Source organism: Trematomus bernacchii, unplaced genomic scaffold (genome assembly GCF_902827165.1).
Source record: "Trematomus bernacchii unplaced genomic scaffold, fTreBer1.1, whole genome shotgun sequence".
NCBI lineage: Eukaryota > Metazoa > Chordata > Actinopteri > Perciformes > Nototheniidae > Trematomus > Trematomus bernacchii.
The window spans coordinates 1,116,365-1,135,203 of NW_022987654.1; the positions used below are offsets into that span (position 1 = coordinate 1,116,365).

General features: G+C 42.5%; 2 protein-coding genes across 2 annotated transcripts in view; one reads left to right on the top strand and one right to left on the bottom strand.

The window, feature by feature from the left end:
• Positions 1 to 9,609, top strand: part of ppfia4 (PTPRF interacting protein alpha 4) — a 54,106-nt gene extending 44,497 nt beyond the window's left edge. Inside the window, exons 16-31 of the mRNA XM_034134919.1 lie at positions 592 to 820; positions 908 to 943; positions 1,029 to 1,150; positions 1,367 to 1,485; positions 1,584 to 1,665; positions 1,753 to 1,834; positions 2,047 to 2,247; positions 2,850 to 2,912; positions 3,258 to 3,284; positions 4,372 to 4,547; positions 4,835 to 4,932; positions 5,591 to 5,766; positions 6,794 to 6,862; positions 6,947 to 7,133; positions 7,269 to 7,366; positions 8,050 to 9,609. Coding sequence (XP_033990810.1) covers positions 592 to 820; positions 908 to 943; positions 1,029 to 1,150; positions 1,367 to 1,485; positions 1,584 to 1,665; positions 1,753 to 1,834; positions 2,047 to 2,247; positions 2,850 to 2,912; positions 3,258 to 3,284; positions 4,372 to 4,547; positions 4,835 to 4,932; positions 5,591 to 5,766; positions 6,794 to 6,862; positions 6,947 to 7,133; positions 7,269 to 7,327 — 1,726 coding nt within the window. The 3' untranslated portion in view covers positions 7,328 to 7,366; positions 8,050 to 9,609. The remainder of the gene's footprint in view (positions 1 to 591; positions 821 to 907; positions 944 to 1,028; positions 1,151 to 1,366; positions 1,486 to 1,583; positions 1,666 to 1,752; positions 1,835 to 2,046; positions 2,248 to 2,849; positions 2,913 to 3,257; positions 3,285 to 4,371; positions 4,548 to 4,834; positions 4,933 to 5,590; positions 5,767 to 6,793; positions 6,863 to 6,946; positions 7,134 to 7,268; positions 7,367 to 8,049) is intronic.
• Positions 9,610 to 10,834: 1,225 nt separating this feature from the next.
• myog (myogenin) lies at positions 10,835 to 12,474 on the bottom strand. Its single transcript, XM_034134920.1, has 3 exons — positions 11,807 to 12,474; positions 11,120 to 11,216; positions 10,835 to 11,024 (listed from the first exon to the last, which is right to left on the bottom strand). The coding sequence occupies exons 1-3, from the start codon at positions 12,338 to 12,340 to the stop codon at positions 10,906 to 10,908; spliced, it is 750 nt and encodes a 249-aa protein (XP_033990811.1). The 5' UTR covers positions 12,341 to 12,474; the 3' UTR covers positions 10,835 to 10,905.
• Positions 12,475 to 18,839: the final 6,365 nt, after the last annotated feature.

Consider the following 18,839-nt stretch of genomic DNA (forward strand, 5'->3'; position numbering starts at 1 on the left):
TTTACAGTAATAAAGGTCCTCGTGTGACACCTCAGAATATGCTTCTGGTGAGGAGATGCAAATACATGCTGATTATGCTGCAGAGGAGCCAGACTCCCTGGGAGAAGAAAATACTGCTATAAATAGATATTTTTTTAAATGCAGTATTTCTCAAGATCTTTACATGTTTCATACATGTGTGTATGTAGATTAAAAAAATGGTCTTTTTTTTTTTTAAGAATAGTTTAATATAAAAAATACAATTTCTACAAGTGACAATTACAAATCCAAACCAATAATTATTAATAAAAATAATAATCATCATTATTGGAAACATTAACAATTATAGGATGAATCCAGACATACAAAGTAACATATATTATCAAAATACAATAGAACAATAATTGTGGAACTTTACATCAAATACTCATTGCTCCAAAGAAATATGCGTTCAATAATTCAACAATTGGAGATAAAAAAACACAAATATAGAAAATACATTTGATTCCACATAAGTAGTGTTATACTTAGTTTCATTCATTTTCACAGAAATCCAAGGGGTGTGTTGTTAAAGAGATGGGATGTCTGTTAACTGTGAATGTGTGTGTGCAGGATGATCCAGGTGGAGAGGGAGTCAGCAGACCTGCGCTCTGACGAGATTGAGTCTCGTGTGAACAGTGGCAGCATGGACGGCCTCAACGTGACGCTGCGACCCCGGGCGCTGCCCACCTCCGCCACCGCCCAGTCCCTGGCATCCTCCTCCTCCCCCCCCACCAGTGGCCACTCCACACCTAAACACCACTCACGCAACGCCAGCCACCATCTAGGCATCATGACTCTGGTCAGAGCTCTGCACGTCATACAGCAGTGTGTTCATTGTAATAAAAAAAGCTGTATCAGTAACTGGACGTTGTTTTGTTTTTTATAGCCAAGCGACTTGAGGAAACACCGCAGGAAAGTAGCGGTGAGTTTGCAAATACAGCTGATGTTTTTTTTTGTCCAACTGTGGCTCTTTTGACTGAGCTGAGTTTCTTGTCTGACTCTTCTAGTCTCCGGTTGAAGTGGACAAAGCTACTATCAAGTGTGAGACATCGCCCCCCTCGTCCCCCCGAAGTTTACGGCTAGAAACCAATTTCGCCCAGTTCACCGGCAGTCTAGAGGACGGCAGAGGGTACACACACACACACACACACACACACACACACACACACACACACACACACACACACACACACACACACACTCAAAAGGCAACACAGTATTATAAATCCGCATCAGTAGGTACAGATTTGCTGTCAGGCTATTTTATGGGTCCACTTGAACTTTTGAACAACACATTTTGAAGATATTTGCGTAATACAACTTTTTCTGTTTTAACTGTTTGCAGCAAGCAGAAGAAAGGCATCAAGTCATCTATTGGCCGATTGTTTGGGAAGAAGGAGAAGGGTCGAATGGAGCAGACTGCTGCTGTATGCAGGGAGGTTCAGCCTCTACCGGCCTTAACAGGTACATTTCATAATACTAACTGTATCCCATAGTCAAGCCGACATTCAGAGTGTTTTGTATGTAGAGATACAATTGAACACTGTTGCGCTGTTTTCCAGACTTTGACATGGGCATCGGTGACACTATGACTCTGGGAAAACTGGGCACGCAGGCTGAGAGGGATCGCAGGATGAAGAAAAAGTAAAAGCATCCTTTCTTTCTGTGTTTTTGTTAATTTAGTTATGTTCACCAAATGTTTTCTCTCTTTTGTCTCACTTCTCTTGTTAGACACGAGCTTCTGGAAGACGCCAGGAAAAGAGGCCTGCCATTTGCTCATTGGGACGGCCCTACTGTCGTCTCCTGGCTAGAGGTACCCCTCCAATCTGCTTATATCTACTAACCATACATTTTTACAAAACCTGCCTCTGTCTTGCTTTCTTTATGTCAGGTATTATGCTACTACATCTAATAAATAAGATAAATACAGTCATCACAGCCTGATCTGCAGCCCCTTCCCCTTTCTATCTGACCTTTTATGGCGACAATATTGGTGACGTTGAATATCTTGATGACTCTCACCAGCTGTGGGTGGGAATGCCAGCGTGGTATGTGGCAGCGTGTCGTGCCAACGTGAAGAGCGGAGCCGTGATGTCAGCTCTGTCTGACACAGAGATTCAGAGGGAGATTGGCATCAGCAACCCTCTGCACCGACTCAAACTGCGCTTGGCCATCCAGGAAATGGTTTCCCTCACCAGCCCCTCTGCACCCCTTACCTCCAGAACGGTAAAATAATATGAACAAATATACATCTGCATACACAAACAGCCGGAAAATAAATGAGCCCATGGAGTTACACAAAAATGTAATCCAAGGATTGTGAATATGATCACATTACCCTACACAAAACACTCAAAACATCCTCCACTGTTAGCTCAACCTTCACTCTGCACCCTGGGGTGAGGACTCTTCACTCTGTGTTGCATATTTTTGTTCAGACCACAGACTCTTCCGCTGCCATAAATTGCATGTGGTTCTGTGGGAAACAGACACACACACAAAGTGCCACATATAGCTACAAGCTACCTGCCTGAAATACACTCCCTCCCTTGGCATCACTCAACACAATGTTTGTCTGTGTGTGTGTGTGTGTGTGTGTGTGTGTGTGTGTGTGTGTGTGTGTGTGTGTGTGTGTGTGTGTGTGTGTGTGTGTGTGTGTGTGTGTGTGTGTGTGTGTGTGTGTGTGTGTGTGTGTGTGTGTGTGTCTTTGCGGGTGTGTGTGTGTATTTGCGGGTGTGTGTGCACATGGGGGACGGTTTGTGTGAAAATCCACACTTGCTTTTGTACGCATGTGTGTGTTCGGGTGTGTGTTTTCGTCCTCTGAGCAGTCCTCCGGAAATGTGTGGGTGACTCATGAAGAGATGGAGAACCTGGCTTCCTCCACTAAAGCGGTCAGTACCATCTGGGTGCTCCCCTCCCATTCCCCCCCATCCAACACTCTCTCACCCTCACACTGTCCCCACCGTGACACACATGTCATCTCCCAGAAGACCCCTTTATATACACACAATATCACACACTAACGCATTATTGTGCTCGTACTGGTATTCGTATGTGGTCGTCGGATTTAACTGTTATAACCGATTACTTAATGATATGAGTTTTGGAGATGTGCAATAAAGGTTAACTGAATTTTTTGTGTGGGTGTATTTCCTGAAATGTGCAATACGTGTATCTTTAGTTATCCCCTCTCTCTCTCTGAACTTGTTATTGTCTCTAACCATGCTTCCACTCAGGACAATGAGGAGGGCAGCTGGGCACAGGTGAGGTCGCTGGTATGCTAACATCTATCTCCACACACTCTACACACACACACATACACATACACACACACAGATACACTCAAATGTGTTATTTAAATAAGAGAGGGCCGCCAACTCAGTCAATATTAGGCTCTGCACACAGCAAAGTGGAAACAGAGGCAGCAGAGGAGACAAAATATTGGTCGGAAACCAAAATAGTTTTAATGTTGGCCCACATATTGCAATCCTTCTACATTTTGGAAGTTGTGTGTTTTATCTGTGTTAAAAAACCCTACGTAGTCACTTTACCTCACACAGACATTTTCTACCTGATAAGAGCTATTTTCAGGGCAGCAAATGTGTACAAACTGTGCTTAATAAACTTTAAATGTAATATGTGTACAAACATTTGAACAAACTGTGCTTGATAAACTTTAAAACGAATCTGTGCAGTGAGAAAGGTCATTGGCTTATATTAAATGCTTTTGTATCTTAAGGGGGACATTTTCACAGCGCACATGTTGACCTTGACAATGAAACAGAAGCAACTAAATGGCATTAAGCCGTCATTCATTTCATTGATTTAAGCCGTGTCTTCCTATTCTGACACGGCTAAATGTCGTTTGTGAAACGGTCCTATTGGTGCATAGAGTTATGTGACTTCCAACATAAATATGAACAGAGGTCCAATGAGAGGGAATGACTGAAAGCATTAGCGGCTGTGCAAGGAATTTCAAATTATGAGGTGCTCATGTTTTAATGTCCTATCCAGTAGTGATAATGTTCTGTGATAAACAAAGAAAACCCCAAGGAAATGTATGTCAATAGTGCTGAAAAAAAGTGTATACCAGGGCCCTTGACCTGCAACACCAAAATAGAAAGTGTTTCCAATGTTATAATTCACACCTGTGCTTTTCCTGTCAACGCTTATCTAAAGCAATGGCTGTGTTACCACTTCAGTAGCTTTTAGCATCAAAGCATATTGTTTTTTTACGTACAACAGTCCCACATCCATATACGTATTTACAATACATGTATATATGACAGAGAGTAGTCTCTCTTCTCCTGTTTCACAAATGAGTAACATTATGTCCTCCTCTCCCTGTAGACTCTGGCGTATGGCGACATGAATCATGAGTGGATAGGGAATGAATGGCTGCCCAGCCTCGGCCTGCCTCAGTACCGCTCCTACTTCATGGAGTGTCTGGTTGACGCACGCATGCTGGACCACCTGACCAAGAAGGACCTTAGGAGCCACCTCAAGATGGTGGACAGCTTCCATAGGTCTGTAGCTGAGCAGCCGTTTGATCAGCTTCCCTTTCATCTGCTAACTGGACACATTAGCAATGGAGATGAGAAGGCTAATGATGTGCTTGTGCTTTTTCTATGTTTGTGTGTGAGCATGTTTGCTCCTTCATGTTTGTGTGTATTCCTATGTTCGTGTGTGTCTGTGTGTGTGTGTGTGTGTGTGTGTGTGTGTGTGTGTGTGTGTGTGTGTGTGTGTGTGTGTGTGTGTGTGTGTGTGTGTGTGTGTGTGTGTGTGTGTGTGTGTGTGTGTGTGTGTGTACCAGGGCTAGTCTGCAGTATGGGATTATGTGCTTGAAGAGACTCAATTATGACAGGAAAGAACTGGATCGCCGGAGAGAGGACAGCCAACACGAGATGAAAGGTACACTTTACAAACACACTGTTACAAACAGTGACAAAAATGCAAGCAGACACACTTATACAAATTCAAACACAGTGCAAAGGATTGCACACATCCACAGTCTCATCGGGCCAGAGTACCACCTAGTGGTTTGGCCTGATATTGTCCATTTGGCCTAAGCATTGAAACAGCTGCACCTCATACTGTCAAAACGCCAGCTGAAGCAAGCCTACAATCGTATGATCCAAAGCTCCACATACCAAGAGTGGAACCACGCACACACACACACACACACACACACACACACACACACAAACACTTAGATCTATCTAGCGCTCTTGCCCTTTTGACCTTGAGTTCTGTTCATGAACTTGACTCAGCTGTCATTTAAAATCAGAGTCCTGCCCTGTTTACGCACACACACATAGACACACACACATAGACACAGACATGCACAAACACCGCCTGTTCCAACTTGGAAAGCTGGATGACAGCTGTGCTTTACATGAACAAAGGGAGTGTGCCAGTGAGTTGACACTATGTGGACATGAACATTATCTCTTTCTCTTTCTAGCTCCTTTACTCTAATAGAATTTGCTCTGATTTGCTGATAATAATGTGTGCTGACATTGTATAAACATTATTATACCTTGAGTATTAGCCCCTCTCTTTTCTTTAGATGTGTTGGTGTGGACCAATGAGCAGGTGATCCATTGGGTCCTCTCCATTGGTTTGAGGGAGTATAACGGCAACCTTTTGGAGAGCGGCATCCACGGAGCTCTCCTCTCTCTGGACGAGACCTTTGACTACAGCAGCCTCGCACTCATCCTGCAGATCCCTATGCAGAACACACAGGTGGTTATACAGGAAAACTGTTGACACTCAACATGCAGTTGATTCAAAAAGAATTTAAAATGTTCAAGAAATATACCAATATGATAAATAGTCACATTTAAATGACAATAGACAGCTGTAAGGATTTGTGTAGTCCCACAAGAAAGTTAGCAGGTTCCTTGACAATAAAGTCAGTTGGATTTTTTTAGTATTTATATTTTTGATAATAGTAGAAAATAATCTCTGTGGGGGACAAGAGTTTATGAATCACATTAACAGGATAATCTTCACCAATGATTTTTTTTTAAGCGTAATTGCACCAGAATTGTCAACTAACCACCACTAAGCTAAAAGAAGACTTGTTTTAAGCGCAATGAAGTTTAGTAGTCTCATTAAACACTTATCAACACCCACTTTTAAATCAAAAAATGTAAAGGTGGGGTTGTTTTTAGACATATTTTATTTCATAGAACAAAATGTTTGTGTTAACCTCTGACATTATTTCAGGCCTCTAACCAAAAAGCCTCTTGACTTAGAGATGGAAGTGCAAAACTGCTTACTCAATCCTGGTCTTTGATTTAGCACTCTTTACCCTGCTTCCCATTCAACACTTTTAATTCCCAGGACTGTAACCTTATGGCTGGCCTTTTGGGCTTTCTGCAACCAGTCCATCTTCCAACAGTCACAGTTGTTTTTATGAGATTGGTTGATTTATTTGTTGGTGACTCTGCAGTTTGTGTGCAGTCAGCATTTCTTCTCAGTGCTGGCCTCATGCTGCCAACTCTTACTTCGGCCTCAGATTCTGTATCAGTCGTTCTCTGATAAAGAGGCCTCAGGTGTTTTCAATCGCTGTCAAAGGCTTCAGATGACTTGCCCAGAGGTTTCATAAGTACTGATCAACTGAAAACATGAAGGTACTTCTATTAAATCGAGGTATTTCAAGAGCTTTCATTGACATTTTGCCATTAGCTCGTGCTCATTACTGACCCTCTTTGATACGCTTACAGCGTCTCTGTGTCTCACAGAGGTTGTGTGTGCTGTTTTTCAGGCACGGCAGGTACTGGAGAGGGAGTTCAACAACCTGTTAGCCTTGGGGACCGACCGTCGACTAGAGGAGGTGACCTCTCAAGCTGCTGCTTTGATCAAATATTGTTGAAAAAGGTTGGAATGCTTGACCTTGCCTTTCTCCCTTTCCCTGTAGAGTGGGGATGACAAGTCTTTTCGACGCTCTCCATCGTGGCGCAAGAGGTTTCGGGCGCGTGAGGGAGGGGTGGGGCTGGGCATGATGGCGGGCTCCATGGAAACGCTGCCTGCTGGTTTCCACATGCCGTCGATGTCCATGCCGCCCTCTGTGAACTTGATGCCCAAGAAACAGCTCCAGTCTGAAGGTGTGTTACAATACTAACAGCTCCTCTACCTCATTTATTTTTGCTATGTTGTGCTTCTTTGTGCCTGTCCTGACTGACTGACTAACTGCATGCTGGTTCCTCTCTGTCCACCTCTCTGTGCCACGTCTGCTCAAGCTCCACCACCGGCCTCACCGAGACTCGACCCCTCGGCCGTGCGGACCTACTCATGCTAACTTCTGTCTGCTTACTAACAGGAGCGCTAGTGCTAACAGGTAAGCTAACAAAACACTTCCTCAAACTGCTAAAACGTACAGGTTAATGTGCTTTTAGCCAGCATTGCCCAGCGGTGTGGCATGACGCAGGAACACTAACTTTACTGACGCAGGCTTATGTACTGATTTTTGATGATGAAATATGTGAGTTTTTACACACAATCATGATTTTACAGGATATAGGTTTGTTCAAAGTCTATAAACGGTAATTCTGAATTACTGCTCAGCCCTGGTGTTCATCTCAGTAATTCCACTACACATTAGCATGTGCAGTGTTTTTATTGTTACATGGTATTAAAGCTGCAATTATTCGTTTATCTATCTATTCTTAATAACTAATAATGTATCTTTCAAGTAAAAATCAAGGGGAAGAAGTTAGGATTGGTCTCAAAAAGCTCTGTTGCTTCTCAAACAAAATTAATCAAGAACATATTTGGCATATTAATCAAATTGATAAAAGGATTTTTATGATGTCTTTAATAACTGCGCAAAACCTTATATTGATTGCTGCTATACGATTTATTTAATTATATATATAAGATATAGATTTTTGGCATTAATCGGCTTCCAGCAATGTAATTAAGATTTCCAATCTTACTATATAGGGTCAAAGCAAACATTAAATCTTTTTCTCACGTTCTTTCATTCCTTCTTACTGTCCTTGTCTTTTTTTCTCTATCCAGTGCATTCTCATGACCTATATGGACACATGCTTGCGGCCTTTTGAGAGTGATATGCCAAATCTGGAGAGGGAGTCCCGGGTGCCACTGGGGAAGGGTCTTCACCCCTCTTGTCGCCCGGCCTCGCCTCCCATCTTTCACCTCTCACCTCTCCTTCGGACACGTGCAATACAGAGGCCAACTCTGACCTTTGAACTCTTGAGAGTGCTCATTGGCTGCGCTCGCTGCTGTAAAGGAGACTCGTCCCTGTCTCTCCCAGTTTACCCCAGTGCTCCCAGTAGCCTTGTTGTTGTGGTGTTGTGCTCCTGCTCCCCTGGTGTCAGCTGTGGGTTCTTGTCCTGGTTCTAATCTCTCAACATGGCCAAGTCCAAACCAATCTTCCAGTGTCATCGCCTCAAAGGCTAAACAAAAGTTGGTTAGTGTAAAAAGAAAATATATAAAAGAAAGCTGATAAGTTATTGATTTGGACTTGGGAATGATGAATACTTGTATAAATGGCAGATCCCACTGCACATTGCCCCTCTACCGGTTATGCAAGGTATTACTCATTTATCGTCTCTGTACATAAAATGGATGACTTATGTTTTTTATAGAAATATTATATATATATATTGGAAATATATATGGAAAATAATATATAATTGCTGTATGAAACCCAATGCCCTGTATTCGATAGTGACTGTTCTCTTTCTCTTCCTCTTTCTTTCTCTTTCTCTCCGTGTCGGACCTTTGTGTGTCTTTTGCTGTAAGTGTGTGAATCGTTAGTGGGAGGGTCTCACTAAAGAGGGGGTGTGTTTCTACAAGGACTCTTCACAGGTTCATGGGTCCAATTCCAGACTTTTCTCTCTTTGCCTCTTCTTCTCCTGTTCTTTCCTTTTCCCCCCTCCTCCTCTTTTGACACTATGTAGCTGTTACCTCTCCTCTTTTCGCCTCTCTCGCCTTCAGTATGACACTATGTAGCCTAGAATAGAGAGAATCCTTTAATATGAAGAGTGTGTGTGTATGTGTGAGTGGGCAAACAAGTCTCTCTATCGGAGACTTGAAGAGAGATTGTGTGTGAAAGGCCGACCCCAGCCATGTGACCATGACTTTTCTCTGTGGATGGGTAGTGTGAACACTGTAGCTCCTCTCTGTTGATTCCTTACTTTCTCTCAAGTCAAACTGTAAACTGCTGCTCAACATCAGCCAATGACAAACACGTCAAATTGCTCAACGTGACGGACTCCTCTAATCCCGTCCCGTCACCTCCCCATTTAGTTGCCATGGAGACGTGCCAGTGAGCAGTCAGTACTCTCGGCTGACCAACTCCTCATCCAATGAGAACACAGCATATGAACCAGTGAACTGCTGGATGGGTGTACAATCTTTTATTTATTTTTATTTTAGAGTTTTTTTCAAGGTGTCTAAAAGGTGTAATGTGCTATGTGGCAGCTATGAGTACTGTGTCTTTATTCCAGGTGTGAAACAATGCTGACAAATCAAGATTTTATTATTTGGCTATTTAAAAAAGTGAACTGTATTTATGACACTATATAGACATAAGTAAAGCTGTTTTTTAAATACTTTGGTTGTTGTTTTCTTTGTGAAGTTATCACAGTCAACCTATCCCGCTGGTGACTAAAGTTACAATCTCCAAGATCTCCTTTCTTTCTACTTGGTGGCATCTATAGCAATAAGCACCATTTTCTTAGCACCTGTCACGCAGCCTGTTTAAGACTGGACTGTTACGCCCTTCAAATTTACGGACACATACCTTTTTTACCCCACTGAATTGGGGGGACACTTGTAATTGTTTTTTAAGCCTTGTAATTTTTTGTGATCACCCTTTTTTTGTTTGGCCTTAGTAACCTTCAAAACCATTACGGCTTCAAACACAAGGGAGATAAAGAGTGAGTCTGTTGCTATGCCAACCAAAACCTGGCAGACCGACCACAGCCAGGTGATTGAAAACGGTCACTAACCGCTTGTAATTTCTGGGAATGTCACCACAATCATCCAAGGGCTTTCATGAGTGAGCCACGGGCTTGAACACCATTGTGCTACTACCTCTTTTGGCGATAGAGGTGACTCAACAGACCTTTTTTGTAATTAAAACCTCTGATATTAGGACCTTAGGAAAGTGACAAATATTGTATTCAAAACAGTCTTTATTGCAAGAATTGGACAGGAAAATATCCCTTTTCAGAACATCTACAAATACACAACAATCTTAGTTATAAAAGTCAAAAATAAGTTAGCAAAAAATAAAATGGCAAAACCACTCTGTAGAAAAAGGGAACGTATTTACATCACTAGCATTCATAACCAGTTTAAATTAAGCAGATCTTGGTCAAAACTGCCATGGTACATATTGGCCCCACAAATAAACTCATGGTTTTTTTAAGCATAACACACACAAAAAGAATGAAAGATCAGGGAAAGATTTCGAAAAGAGGAAAGACTTAAATTAAGTAAGAAGAAAACCAGGCTTTATCACTCCTCTGCGACTGTATCATGCTGAAGGTAAGCCTGACAGAGGTCCACTCTAGTAACTAGTTGTTGGGTTCATGCAGTAAAGTCCTTGAATCTCTTAGACTAAGCTCCCGCGGCTCTGGTAGACAGGTCTGGACCGCCGGATAAGTCAGGGAATAAAGGGAATAAGGCCTCATTGAGAAAAGAAGGAATTCAGTTTGGCTTGCAGACCCATTGATCAGCAGAGTAACAATTACAAAATATATATTTTAAAGTTTTAGCATAAGACACTTAGATCAATAGAGCTGGAAAATAAATTAAATTGAACCGGTTATCAGTTTGATTTACCAATTATCTTTTTTTGTCAGTAGCTCTATGTGCACCTATGGGTCCGCAGTGTTGGAGGGTCTACTTGGAAAGTTCCACAGAAAAGGCCACCGATGAGCCTGCTGCAGTGATGCTGTCCACAATGGAGGTCAGGGCGCGCATGTTCCCCTGCTCCGGAGAGTCAGCGGCACTCAGGAGATCTGAAAAAAAAAAAAAAACAGTCACACTTTTAGTATCTGAGACAAGATGGATCTGTTTGTTCTGTGTAATGAGAGTGTGTGTGAACAGGACTCACCCTCGCTGCTGTAGCTCTGCGTGCACTGCTCTGGAGTGCTGCTCCACTCGGGGCTGCTGCAGCAGGTGCTGCCTGAACTGGGCTCACTCGACGACACCTGTTACCATGGAGATGCACACACAGAAGTCGCTGTCAGTCACTGTGTGTTATGACACGACACACCCCGCCCCAGACAAGCACTACGATGCAATACCACACACACACACACCCCTCAGAGGTAAATGTAAATAATGGCTTTTCTGGGCTGATATATACAGCAGAGGATAAAAGAGATCTGACCATTAGCATTTCTCTTTTCAGTTTGGTATTATTATCTCCTTTAACCTTCAAGAAAGTGAACATATACTACAGTGTGACACATATCAACTGGATGATAATCTTAAAAATGTTAAATGAATGCAACATGATGACAGGAAGTGTATCTGTTTGACTGAACACATAAATGGAAATATCCCACAAAGTCTCAAAACATATCCACAGTGATCGATTCTGATAGAGGCAGTCTCACAACAGCCAACTTTTTTCCAATATATATCTATGTGCTGTATCTCTTCATCTAAATGTAATCCTAACACCTTGTGCCTCTTCGTGTATTTTGCCAATTTGTTCTTTCTGTTTTCATTTTGGCTCCCATCTCATTCATGATCATGACTTTCTGCTTCATCCTCCTTCCTCTGGTGTACTCACTCTGGGCAGGGTGGTGCTGGGTCGGTAGTGCAGTCCCTGCTGTCCTGTCTCAGTGTCCTGCTGGTTGAGTGAAGACACCAGCGCCTGCAGCCTCTCGATGTACTGGATGGCGCTCCGCAGGATCTCCACCTTGGGCAGCCTCTGGTTTGGGTTCATCAGGGTGCTCCTCTTCAGAGCTTCAAAGGCCTCGTTCACCTTCTTCAGGCGCCTCTTCTCCCTCATTGTGGCCGCTCTCCGACGGTCCATGGTAACCGTCTTCCTTTTGCACAGCTTACAGGCCCAAGGCAGGCACTGACCCGGGCAGTGGGGCTCGGAGTGAGGGGACATGCTGTCTGGAGAGGCTTTGTCCTCTGTTCCTGTCACCCCAACTCCAACACCCCCAGACAGACTACCACACATGCCCATCATGGAGTTCCTATCCTGGTAGGAAGATTGGTCGTACCCCCCAGGCAGGCGAGAGGGGAAGTAGCTGTCCCCTCCCTCGTAGAAGCGCTGGTCGGGGTAGAAGTAAGGGTTGGTCTCAAAAAGCTCCATGCTGGACAACGCTGTGGTCTGAAAGGGGACAAAGATTCCTGCTTCCCCTTGGACTACGCTACGTGGTGTTTGGTTCTGCGCCTGGAGAGTGTGTGTCGGGTGTACGTGTGTGCGCCTGTCTTCTTCCTGGCCTGAGTTTGTGATGAGTGGAAGACGTGTGGAGAACAACTGGTGTGGAGCAACTGTAGGCTGGCATTTAAACCCCTCTGCCTGCTGCAGGATCACAGGGTTAAATTTAGCACGAGCCCCCAGAAACCTGACACGACGTTTAGCTGTTGCTGCACATCTACACTTCACATCTTAGTTGGGCCCTGCTCTCTAGGGCTTTAGGGCCCGGGTGTGCGTGTATGCGCCCTTGTGTAGGTTTGTGCACTCGTGTGTGTCTTAAGAGGCCAGGATATGATCAAGTTGCCGTGGAAATGGGAGAGATAACCTGGGATCAAAGACGACCGTCTTAATGAGCTAATCCCAGACTCGCGTCTCCCTCCATGACACCATGCATAAAGTCCCCTGGCATGGGTGTAGAGGAGGGGGAAGTGGGGACAGTCTGGAGACAGCTGTCACTTCTACTAGGAGCCAATGATAAGCAATGACAACAAGTTGTTTGGCTCCTAGTTGTAGATGTAAAGGAAGTGATGCCAAAGCTGTTGTTTAGCTTGGTCGCAGATAAACATTTATTGTGGTTGAAGGTTCAGAGTTATGTCCTAGGTCAATACTAAACATGTAAAAGCTTATTTGCCATGAACACTCTCGCCATAATTGGGCATTTGTTTTTATGGAACCACATTCATATCTTCTGACTTTCCTCCTAAGATGATTGCACAGGGTGATGCAAGTGACCTTCGGGAAAATACTGGACTCGCGTTCAGACAGGCCTGTGCAGGAATGGACGGAGTATCGTCAGCCACAGTAATTTGAGAAACGAGTTGACACTGGGTACCATTACTCTCAGAAAGCGAGGGACAATAATCAGACGACCACGCAGAGGTATGGCCTTCGTTGTCCTGACCTCTTTCAGTTAGTGGCGGTGTTAGCCTAGCCACCGGGTGTTAATCCTTCCAGGACGTGTCTCACCTCATAGCTCAGCAGCTAATTCAGACTTGCTTCCGCTAGTATAGACAAACATCCAAAATACACACTTCTGTCAGCAGAGAAGTGGCCTGGAATGACAGGCATAGTGTGAGATGTGTTGCATCCCTGTGAATCCCATATTACTACCATATGTTTATTTTCAAAATGTGTTGTATGCCTCCGTGCCAGTGACAGCTGGGACCGGAGGCTTTATGTTTACTGTTTGTCTTTCCGTCTGTCCCATTGAATGCAATATCTCAGAAAGGCCTGGAGGGACTTTCTTTGGATATGGCACAAACACCCTCTTATTCTCAAGGATGAACTGATTAGATATATGTGGTTATAAGCCAAAATGAAAAGGTCAAAGGTCAAGGTCACTTTAAAAAAGAAAAAAAGACGTGTGGCCAGAATTCATACTTTAATTATGACCCTTTCACACAAATGTCTAACAGATAAAATGATGAAGTGATGACATGTTGTGCAGACATGGAAGTAAACTTCATCTTGACTGGTATGTGGAGGCACACAACTGCTAAGAGGTTCTGTAGGCAGTAATACATGTGTAGCCAGAAAACTGATAAAAGGCACTGATATATTTTAAGTAACATTTTGTATTTAAATGTAATGTTTAATTATTAAAATTGAATGGAAAGTAATATATGAAGCTAACCTAACTTTAACCTCCAGTTGATCATTTAAAGTCTGAATTATTAACGAACTATTCTAATAATTTTCCCTAGTTAAACTCCAATATTTCCTGTCTTCCTCACCAGATTTTAAACTTTCCTTTATTCTTACACATAGATTACCATAATTAACCAGGCCTCGAGAGGAAGTAGATCCCCTGAAAACTCAAATGCACACTAAGCACCAGCCTATACACTTAGCCTATCTAGCTACAACTTTGTTTTATAAATCTCCCAGTGTCAGTGTAGATAGTAAATAGTGTGGGTAATGTTATTCATCCATATACTGTACACTGTCGTAGAATCACTACAGTCTCTTGACAGCTGACAAAGTTGTCACGAGAACGGTAACAATGTTGTTGGTTTATGCAATTTTAAATTTCACTGGAATTAGAAAATGAACTTTAAGTAGGTAATTATAAGAATAATTATATATTTGTGACTTACTTTCTTTCTTCTTTTTTTGGGCTGCATTACGAGCTGCACCTTTGAATACAGCACAGTGCCCTGTTTCTTCAGATGTTTCCTCTTTGCTTTGTATGTCAAAATGTAGTTCCTCAGACTTAAAGTAATGGCATCTTGGGCTATTTTATCCAACAATCACAGCACCATATGATTATTACTGTGTCATGGCAAGCATTTTGACATTAGAAATAGAGCAGGCGTAATTAATAACACTAATTATGGGTACATTGTGTTTAATACTTCAGTTCCTGGGTCATGGCGTGGGCTGGCTCAAGGGGAATAGCTGACTGGCACACCTACAGTACATGGAGCAGAGCTGTAATCATTCTAATTAATTACACCTGTGCTCTTCCTGCTATCACAAGTGAACATGTCTGCTGGGAGAAAGGCCTTTTAGGAACCTGACTTGTAATTAGTGCTTTAGTAAAGGCAGTTGCTCAAGAGACTTACATATTATGTTAAAGAAACACATACAAAGTTATAACAAGCAGGACAAGCCCACAGCATTTTTTTTACTGGAGCCTGGTTTGAGGGATCAAGCTGTAATTCACCACTTCCTTCTTTTATTGTACCTATTCCAGTACATTACTTATTCTATATATATTGTTTTATACGTTTAGGGTGTTAACATTAGATAGATAGATAGATAGATAGATAGATAGATAGATAGATAGATAGATAGATAGATAGATAGATAGATAGATAGATAGATAGATAGATAGATAGATAGATAGATAGATAGATAGATAGATACAATAAGGTACAAATATTATAAACAAATACAAATCAATATTAGCGTCAAGTAAGGGGAGTACGAATATAAATTTAAATAAAAAAATGAACATTAGCAGCAAGTGTATACAAATTTACAATAGAAAAGATCAATATACAGTCTCACTAGGCTACAAAGTATAAATAAATATACAACAGACACATAATGGCATTGTATTAAGAACACATTAAATTGTGCAAAGTAGCTGTTGTGCAAATTGTTCTGGGTTGAAAATGTAACATTTTCAAACCAAACTTATGTATTTTACTTTGCCTCTCAGCTATGAGTGAAAGTATCCCTCTGAATGTAAGATAAGATGATTTGTTGTACAGACAGGAGCCCTCTGGGACCCCCTCGGTCTGGCAGGACTGGCCCGCGGTCTCGTCCTCGGCTCCGGGTCGGGTTGGGGTTGAGGCAGAGTGCAGAGTGGAGGCTTGGCGCAGGACTGCGGTGGGCTGTCAGGTTAGTCTGTGATGGATAGTCACTGATGGTGGAGCGAGTACAAAGACGCCTGTGTTGCTCTCGGGGGGACAGCAGGGAGGGGGTCTGCAGTGTGTCAGAGTCACTCATAACACTCTGTCATCGTAAACCCATTGTCAGCAGAACTAGAGAACTTGCGCGTGTGAGTGTTTTCTAGTAGTTTTTGGCACACACTTGTGTCTTGTTTGAGGAACAAGTCCCCTCTCAGCATTTTCAAGTGAGCACTTGAGATGCAGTAAACCAGAGGTCGGTGTTTATTTACTGTTTGCAGAAACTGTACCTGTCTTCAATCCTATATTCAGGGAGGAAGTCAAACTAACAAAATAAATATCAGACACAATTTAAGTGACAATTAAAGATTCCAGAAAAAACAAATAAAATGCAAAAATAAAAAATGCTTTTAGGCCAGTTTGAGTGTGATTTAGTGTGAACAGTAAAAGCCAAATTATTTAAACACACAAAAAAATGTTTACTCAAAATCCCCTCAGCAAGCGTGCATGGGTCGTCCCTGTGTGTGTGTGTGTGTGTGTGTGTGTGTGTGTGTGTGTGTGTGTGTGTGTGTGTGTGTGTGTGTGTGTGTGTGTGTGTGTGTGTGTGTGTGTGCGTGTGCGTGCATTTGTGTGTGTGTGCTTGCATGTGTGTGTGTAACAGGGATTGCCCTGTCACTGGCAACACTGTTCCACTTCTCCTCGGTGACAAGCAGCAGCACATTGTGGGACAGCTGAGCAGGGGGAGAAATGGGGGGGAAGGGGGGAGGGATCAGTCCTCCTAACCCCAGGTTAGCTTCAAGATCATCACTGACCTGGAGAACTGTCATCTGAGCGCAGTCGGGAAATCTCAGATATGTAAGAGGAGAATAACATAACAACAGTGAAGTAGTGTTGATTAAAGGGGGATGAACAAGGACCTCTACCCTGAGATCCAATATGATACACAGTACCCACAAAACATGTACTACAGGAGTATGAGTGTTTGGTGATAAATTGAACAGGTTTTCTATTTTCTTAATTATAACCTTGACGTTTCAATGAAACATCTATATGATAGTAACACTTGTCTCTATTTGCTTTTTCTTTAAATATATGCTGAGACTTTTATTTGTTTGATTTTGAAGGTATTTGCTGTTGGTGTTCTCCAGAGAAAATACCTAAAGCTAATATTTGTAATGATAGGGGGAAAAGAACAAGCAGGGTTTGGGTTCAACTCTACTTGAACCTAAATAAATATGAATTATCATCTGAAAAAACATATTTATGTTACAATGGTTGAATAGATGTCTTGAGACACATGTTTACATTTTCCTGTACGCAGTGTTTCCTGCAGTTTACTAACAAGAGAACTCCGTAGATTAGTTGGCAATTATTTTTGAATTAATGAATTGGAAGGGTACCAATGATTAACTTCCCATTTTCCCTGAAATTACCATGAAAATACATTATATAATTTACAATGCATTGTAATATATATAAAGTTCCTTTCAAGCTAACTTATAAACAAGACTAACAAGACTTTTTGTATTTTGAATGAAATCTATTTTGAGCATTAACATAATGCAATTCATCGAAATCAATAACTTTTCTGTCAACATTAAAACCTGATCAACCATTATTCTATTATGAAATATCTAAGTACAGATGATGGGTGCTGTAGGAGCAACATGTACATGGAATACAGATTAGTGTACAGTACAGTACAAAATGGAAGGGGAAATGTGTTTTTGTATTAATGTATAATGGATGCATTGTTAGGTTTAAAGTCTGGACTCGTGCAACAATATTGTGGACTGGGTAAGTGCCTTTCAGAGGGGACATTGTCACCATAGTGACAACAAGAGATGCCCCACCGCGTCGTCCCGGAGACTGTTACCACACTGTCGCCATGATAACTGCACATCCATTACTGGACCCTTTGATAACAGTCTTTCATACATAGCTCTCTTCTTTTAGATTCTGTTGATCTATACTGACGAATAATACAATTAAAATACACTAGACAACATTAATGGTGAAGTGTGTTGGGCAGTATACCCCGCCCATCAATACACAATGAAAGCAAATCAATCACTCTGAGGTAAATGAGTGGAAGCCTTTAGATACCTGCTTTACTATGCCCCACTGATGCTGTTGAGTAATAAACCTTACATAAGCCGCAGTGCTGTGCCATATGACTGAACCCTGAAGGTGATGTGACACTATACGGCCTGGCTAATCAGCGGGAGAATACTCCCATTCATTGCAGTTCAGAATGAAGTGCCCACACCTGTGTTTTCACAGGGCTCTGGAGGCCTGCCGAAAGCTTTCTAAGTCAGGGGGAAAACAGTAGTTCTGTAGCCCAGCCATGCTGCTGCTCACTGGGGCTTTTATCGCAGGGTAATCCCCTACAACAAACAGAATGGCCGGCATGTGCATATGCAGCTGTCGCAGTCTTAGTGCAAGTGGTGTCATGTTAAATCACAGGAATGGACTGAGCCCCTGAGCCATCCGCTGCCCTTCCCTGCACTGGCATCCCGCTCACTGCGAGGCTCCAGCACACATGGACAAACACATACAGTATACATACTCATGCCTACGTACATAACCCACTTCCCACTGACATACTTTGCAGCACATACCCTTGGAGTTATTCACTGTAAATAACCTGTGCTCCACATAAACCAGATTATTTACATGACATATATTCCAGTACTGCCACGGGTTCTATGATAACTCAAAGTACTCAGATTCTACTGGAGGTAAATCTGAAAAGGTGTCTGACAGGGTAAATCCAGGCTCTCATAAAATCTATCTAGTTTAATTAGAAGGCAATTTACACCCTGATGTTGCACAAGTGTAAACCACAATCTGCATAGCTCCTTTAGGAGACCCGCTGAAACCTGTCTAAGGCGAGTGATGTGTATATGAGCGCAATGTTGTGAGATCTGAGTAGCTATGCAGAAACTATGACCCAGATCAATTCAGCATAGCTCCCATATATCATCTTCTGTGTCAGACCTCCTGCTGTAGGTAAGATGAGACAACAGCTTGAA

Bases quoted from the DNA above. Each gene is read 5' to 3' on its own strand.
- myog (XM_034134920.1), bottom strand. From the start codon at position 12,340: ATGGAGCTTTTTGAGACCAACCCTTACTTCTACCCCGACCAGCGCTTC. The intron at 11,217-11,806 runs GTGAGTACACCA...CCATGGTAACAG, and splicing joins CCAGCACCACCCTGCCCAGA to GTGTCGTCGAGTGAGCCCAG. The intron at 11,025-11,119 runs GTGAGTCCTGTT...TTTTTTTTTCAG, and splicing joins GCAGAGCTACAGCAGCGAGG to ATCTCCTGAGTGCCGCTGAC.